Source organism: Carassius auratus, unplaced genomic scaffold, assembly GCF_003368295.1.
Source record: "Carassius auratus strain Wakin unplaced genomic scaffold, ASM336829v1 scaf_tig00005180, whole genome shotgun sequence".
NCBI lineage: Eukaryota > Metazoa > Chordata > Actinopteri > Cypriniformes > Cyprinidae > Carassius > Carassius auratus.
Genome location: NW_020523634.1, coordinates 13,980 through 20,851, shown reverse-complemented (window position 1 = coordinate 20,851; position 6,872 = coordinate 13,980). Strand labels below are relative to the sequence as shown.

At 37.6% G+C, this 6,872-nt stretch overlaps 1 protein-coding gene across 2 annotated transcripts; it reads left to right on the top strand.

The window, feature by feature from the left end:
* The first annotated feature begins 2,639 nt into the window (after window positions 1-2,639).
* LOC113070647 (uncharacterized) lies at window positions 2,640-4,584 on the top strand. 2 transcript variants are annotated; one of them, XM_026244039.1, is made up of 6 exons: window positions 2,640-2,815; window positions 3,047-3,364; window positions 3,460-3,777; window positions 3,948-3,977; window positions 4,127-4,207; window positions 4,296-4,584. In XM_026244039.1, the coding sequence occupies exons 1-6, from the start codon at window positions 2,767-2,769 to the stop codon at window positions 4,367-4,369; spliced, it is 870 nt and encodes a 289-aa protein (XP_026099824.1). In that variant the 5' UTR covers window positions 2,640-2,766; the 3' UTR covers window positions 4,370-4,584. The 2 variants fall into 2 exon arrangements, with proteins under 2 accessions (XP_026099824.1, XP_026099823.1); XM_026244038.1 differs by having other exon boundaries at window positions 3,945-3,977.
* The last annotated feature ends 2,288 nt before the right edge of the window (window positions 4,585-6,872 follow it).

Genomic DNA, 6,872 nt, shown 5'->3' with positions numbered 1-6,872 from the left:
ATCTTGTGGTTAAACTTGAGTTCTCATATTTTCCGAGCTGTGATCTCGCTTTTGAGTTTTGGAAACTCAACAATGAGATCACAGCTCAGAGAACACTACAAATGCTTCTATTAATTCACTATTTTATGAAAGTGTAGAAATGACTATTAGCCATTTCAGTATTGTAATGAATTCTTGACTCTTGGATACATGCAAAACGTCACTGTTAAATTCATAAAGACAGTTTGTTTGATTTAATAATTTTCATGGTAATGCAACACGAAAATGCCACAACAACAATCCAATAAACACAACAAAAATACATTCCATGACAAGAAGAACAGGAGTAGGATGAAAGAAAAAAATCTTATAAACTCCTACCCCATTCTTATATTAAGAAAGTTACAAATTAGTAACTTTGAAGGATAATATATTTATACTTATTTTGCAGGGAGGAAGGACTCAAAACACCCAGAGGAAATAGTGACGAATACAATATTGGAATAAAATACTCTACACATAACAAGCCATATTACAGCAAGATTTATCTCCATGTTAGTTAAGTTATGGATATTTGCATACAGCTTTCAAAAAAAAAAGTATACTTTGCTGAATGGTTTAAATATAATATTAAATACAGTGATCGATTAATAATTATTACAGAAATAATAATAGAAATTCATAATTTTCTAATATTTGCAGACATTAAACCTTAATGTTTCTTAAATATCATATGACATTTACAGTAAATTAAGGAATATTAATCAAACAGAACACTAGGAGCTCTTGGCTGCATACTTTAATTTATTTTCCACTGTTAGTCACACAGCATTAATTAATATATAACAATACTTCCGAAACATAAGTTTAATACAATGATATGCCTGTCTGGAGCAGGCAGAGAGATGCTGGTGACAGGACATTGTAGTAGATGGAAAAGTCATTTTTGCATCTCCCATGATGAGAGAGATCGGCATGACCAAAAGATGTAATGCACAAACTGGGCAAAACGACAGTGATCCTCCCCCAACAGCAGCATCTGGCTGAGGATATCGCCCATCCCGCTCAGAACAGGGGTTTCAGAGTATCATCATTCGAGTGCACCTCGTTGTTGAGCTAGGGCACAAGACTAAACTGAAGGAATAAACATGAAACCAAGACACATGAACATTCACAGCGGTTATCAGTCTAAACTGTGTTCAGCAATGATTACTGCTTTGTTGTGGTCAAACGGAGTTCTCACATTTCCATACTATTCACTATTCACTAATGGTCCTTTACTACCAAGGGTAGTATCACAAAAAAAGAATCACAACTCAAAATACAAATATACAATAATCAAGGTCCGCAACAACACACCAACTTAGATAACAAAAATAAAGTCTAAACAAAATACAAGCAGTTTAAATTAAAGAAAAATAAAATAAAAAGGTATAGCTGATGCAGAGCACGCACTCATTCTCGTAGAACTAACAGTCCATTTATAGCTTTTTCTATTACTCTAAAAGGAAGTAGATGATACAAATCCTGTTAATTTGTTGCTGGCCTATGGTGCTATCATAGTGATGCGTAAGTCAGCCTGAACACCATGATATTCAGTGACATAGAGAACAGCGCAAACACTGCTGGACTCAGCCAACCGATGTTTTCAACTAACCCGCCCACAACTTGGACAGCAAAAAAAATATTTAAAAGTAGTAAATGCATCACCCCTTTACATTAATTTAATTACTTAAACAGGCTATAGCCTAAAGCATAATATGGCCGTACACACAAGGCTTGCCACAAAGAATCAGTTAAAGTAATGATCATGAACGTGTCTAAATTAGCAAGGAGACATTTAATTGTTTAGTAATAAACTGGTGTTTCTGAACACCAGAGAGAGATGTTTTTTTTCTGTGGTCCTCACATGCACCATGTCGCTTCATGTCGTATTCTCCACCATGTCCCACAGAAAAACTGCTTTTGCATAAAATGCTGCTTAACCCGACCAAGCAGCGCGTGCGCGCTCTCCAATTTGAGATTGTTGACCACATTGAGGAGGCGTTTGTGCTCCAGTCAACAGTTTGATTGACATAACAGTACGCCTATGGACGTATCCGTGTATTTATTAGGCAGGGTTGAATGAAAAAGCGGGACAGATGCTCAATTTGCGTGAGGCGGGACAAATGTAAAATTGCTGTACAGTACAACAGGTGGTCACTCTATTCACGCCAGTTATTCAGCCAATAAAGTGTAGGCCTATGTATTTCAAAATATGTCTAGTGGCTAATGGTCATCTTTATTTCAAATGACCCGACTGACCGCAGCCCGAATATCATTACAAATATTTTTGGATGACTCGTGACCGCAGGCACCCGCTCATTTTGGATCAACCCGTGCATCACTGACCCCTACTCTGAACGAATAAAATGCACCGTTGGAAATGTACTGATGAGAATGCAACAATTTGAGATGACAACACATCAGTAGTGTTCCAAACACACAAATTAAAACAGCCACCAGCAGCTCATACCTGAGGTGCTAGTGGATGACGCAAGAGGGGGAGGACGAGACGTGACACATCTCAGGGTACAGCCAACCAGCATTAAATAGCCCATACTCTTCCCTGATAGCACACCACCCCTGTCACTCACTCAATTAATTCAGTAACACACTGATATAGTGTCAGTCAAATGCAGTTCAGGTCAGGACTCAACACTCAGTTGCTAATATCAGATTGAACAACCACAGGAAGGGTGTTTGAAGAAAGAGTTGTGATATACTGAAGACTGACAGAAAGAGAGAATGGACGAGTGTCTGCTGGGACTGATCATGCTCTCCACACTTTTGGCAGGTAAAGAAATCTGTATTTTCTCTACAAAACATTAAGTAGAATTAGTCTGGGGAAAATATTCTTACGTTACATATTTCTGAACAAAAAATAGTTTATTCTGGAGAGTGAGCTGTTTGCATCAAGTGTGGAAAAAGACTCTATGATTTGATTCTTCCTATTTTTATGCTTGTGTGTTATATTTTCAATTATGAATATGAAACCTAATGCTCACCGAATGTACTTGTGTTTCAGGGACCAGTGGAGTGGATGAGACTCATGTGTTCATCAGTTCTGGTGAAGATGTCCGTCTGCCCTGTAATAAAGCTCTTTGTGAATGCAAATTAACTACATGGAACTATAACAGATTCAGTCATTTAGCCGCAGTTGAACTGATTGGTTTAGGGTTAAAGAAAGACACAGAGAATCTTGAGAGACTGAGTCTAGGGTCTGACTGCTCTCTGAACATCAGGAATGTCACAAAAGAAGAGTGTGGCGTTTACACCTGCCGACTTTTTTTGAATGACAAACAACTAGGAACGGATGTTCGTGTTTATCTACATGTTCTTTATGGTAACTTTAGTATCATGTGGTCAGTTCAAAGAAGACTTCATTTAAACTCTCATGATGATTGAAGAGTGTGTGATGTGTGTGTTGTCTTGTTTCAGTCTCTTCATCTTCATCATCCTCACAGACGATCAGTGCAGGTCTCTCTGTGACTCTCTCCTGTCAGTTGTACTCTAATGCTGGAGTCACTTGTGATGATTTGGTCCGTTCTGAGGGAATTGAGCTGTTCTGGGTGAATCAGGCTGGTGTTAAACTGACCAGATCAGACTCCAGATATCAGATATCATCCTCATCAGATCACTGTATCAGCAATCTGACTACAACACTCCTGAATGAAGATCACAACAGAGAGTGGAAATGCAATATTACTCAAAGAAATCAAGTCAAGACCTCAGCCACATATACTCTCAAGAGTTCAGGTGAGAAATTAACTTTCCAAACTCGCTTTCAGAAGACCCTGGATTAATGATATCATTCATGAACTGAAGGGTAGTCATGTGGTAACCTTCATCATTTCTGTGTTGTGAAGCTGAAGTATGATGTGATGTTGGTTTGTTTCTCTGTTCATTATGTTTGAACTGAACAGCAGGAACTGAAGTCAGTAGGACCGTTGTCAGAGGTACCACACAGTTCATTAATGTTGAAAAAGTCAATCTGAAGTGATTTTTCAAGAATTTATACATTTGACTTAATCTACACTCTAAAAAATTGATCTTTTTTTTCCTCTCCTGATTGTGTCTGTCATCTGTCCACACATCTGTCCTGCAGTGATTTTGATTATTGTTGAGTTTGCAGTGTTTGCTGCTCCTACTGTGATTCTTCTTCAGATCATCTGTTCACGAAGAGCTGGTGAGTTTTTCAGATGATTCACATTGATCCGGAACAATCTGCACTCTTGAGAGCTCAGTAAATGATTTTGTGTTGAATTATTTTGCAGGGAGGAAGGACTCACAGCACTCAGAGGAAATAATGATTAATACAATATATGGAAAAAATTTGCTCTACAAATAACAGGCCAGAATACTGCAAGATTTATCTTCATGTCAGTGATATTATGGATATGGAGACAACTTTTACTGTTATTTGCTCTATATACTATACTGAATGCTTTAAATATAATATTAAATACAGAGACAGAAGTACTTTTAGTGACCATGAATGGTAATAACAGAAATCATAACATAAATACATAGCAGTTTTCTAATCTTGATTCCTTTATTGTTATATTTAACCTTTTATAGAAGGCTTTTTCAATTATATAATAGTCAATTTTAACTGATGATGCAACCTGTCTGATAATTATCACATATTTACTGATGTATTTTGATGTTTTTTATTTTTTTATAACGTATGACTTATATTATTTTACATATGAAAATATATGAATTATTGTCTTCCCAACCTTTCATTCTTCAATATCTCTTTATGTGAAATACCATATGTGGAAATATAAATTCACAATTTGCAAATCTCTTTTTTTGGTTTTGAAATATGTTGAACACTTATTTTAGACTAAAATTGTAATTATTGGGTTAATCTAAATATTGGGTTAGTGTCACAAAGTCGCTCGTATCACTTGGGATAATTTGATATTTTCATATTGTAATTTTGTATCTGAAAGAAATCAAAATCAGTTTATTAAAAATGTATTTATGCAATAATCTCATACGTAAGTCTTATACGTGAAATTTGGAATCGAATGTTATGAAAATGTCTGTCTCTTACAACAAACTGATTGTAATGTTCCTCATAAGGTGCTTTTAATAAAACCATCTGTTTTGACTTTGCTGGTGTCTATTCTGTTTTTAACCCACATGCACTTTGCAACTTTTTGCACGATGCAATTTGAAAAATAAAATAATTTTTGTAGACTTTCAGTCTTGAGTGGATCAGTGTGCGGTTAGCCACTCCTCTTGTTAATAAAACCATCTGTGAAATTAAAAAATCTGAATCTAATGATAATTAAAGCTGCAAGCAGCGATGAAAGGGTCCTCACACCCGGGCTCACCACCTGGGCCATAGGAGAACAGTGAACGTTGGAACATATGCTTCTAAAATGTTATATAGAATATATAGAATATGCATACCCGCGAGCAGCTACTCGCCTCCCAAGACGCCTAGGCCTACCTTCGCCGCCTCCGGCGAGAACTGCGGCCGACTCCTCCGCGTCCTCTTACCACTCGGCCAGGCCTACGATTCCGCCAATCGAAAAATGGACGGTGTCGAGTCTGAGGCAGGCCCTGTCCAAAAATTACGTCACACCCTCAAGCAAGTTGAACAAATCCGAACTTTACGACGTGTATACAAAATCTCTAAATAATAACATTTCTCCTCAGTCAACCCCTATACTAAAGAAACGACAAAAGAAAGGAGTACCTCAAAATTATCCTCAAAGCACTCCACCATCCTCCGCCGCTAGGCCTAGCTCCCAGCGGCTATCAAGCCGTAGCAAGAGACCTTCAGCAAGCCTGGGCCACGCCCCGGTTCCGACCGCAGGGGTGCCCGCTCTGCCGAGCTCCGAGCCCGCCGCTCACGCTAACGTTTGGCCGAACTGGCCGCCTAACACAGCCACGACTCTAGCCCATCCCAGCTTCGGGCCTGCGGCATAACTCAATCACACAGTGTCTCTTACAAACAATATATGTCAGGCAACTATCCAAATTCCTTCTTCCTAAAGCCTACAGACGCGACTGAACTGCATAATATCATAATAGCTCTGAAGAGCTCAAATTCTGCTGGAGAAGATGAAATTAGCAGTAAAATATTAAAAAGTATTTCCAAAGAAATAATTGAACCACTTACACACTGTATTAATCTCTCACTGCTTACAGGAACTGTTCCCAAAATGACAAAAATTGCAAAAATAATTCCAATTTTCAAATCTGGTGATAAAAATGACATAACAAATTATCGTCCCATATCCATCTTACCAACTCTTTCCAAAATATTGGAAAGAGTGGTTTATAATAGACTTATTAATTATCTTAATACACTGAACATACTCAACCCATCCCAGTATGGCTTTAGAAAAAAACAACCACCTGTATGGCGATCCTTGATCTTACTGAAAAGATCAATGATGCAATTGAAAAGGGGGAATATGGTATTGGTGTATTCTTAGACCTTTCAAAGGCCTTTGATACCATCGACATTACCATACTACTGTACAAACTGCATCATTATGGAATTAGAGGCCAACCACTGAATTGGTTCAAGAGCTACTTACACCTGAGGCAACAATATGTAACTATCCATGAACAGACATCAGAAAACAAATACATTAAATATGGTGTTCCACAAGGATCCATATTAGGTCCTCTCCTCTTTATTATTTACATTAATGACCTGGAAAATTCCTCAAAGACTCTCCACAAAGTAATCTTTGCAGTAATCACACAAAAATGAATTTGAACTTCAACAACTACTCAACAAAGAGCTTCAGAATGTGGATAATTGGTTCAAAGTAAATAAACTATCCATAAACGTTAGTAAAACCAACGACATAATATTCTGT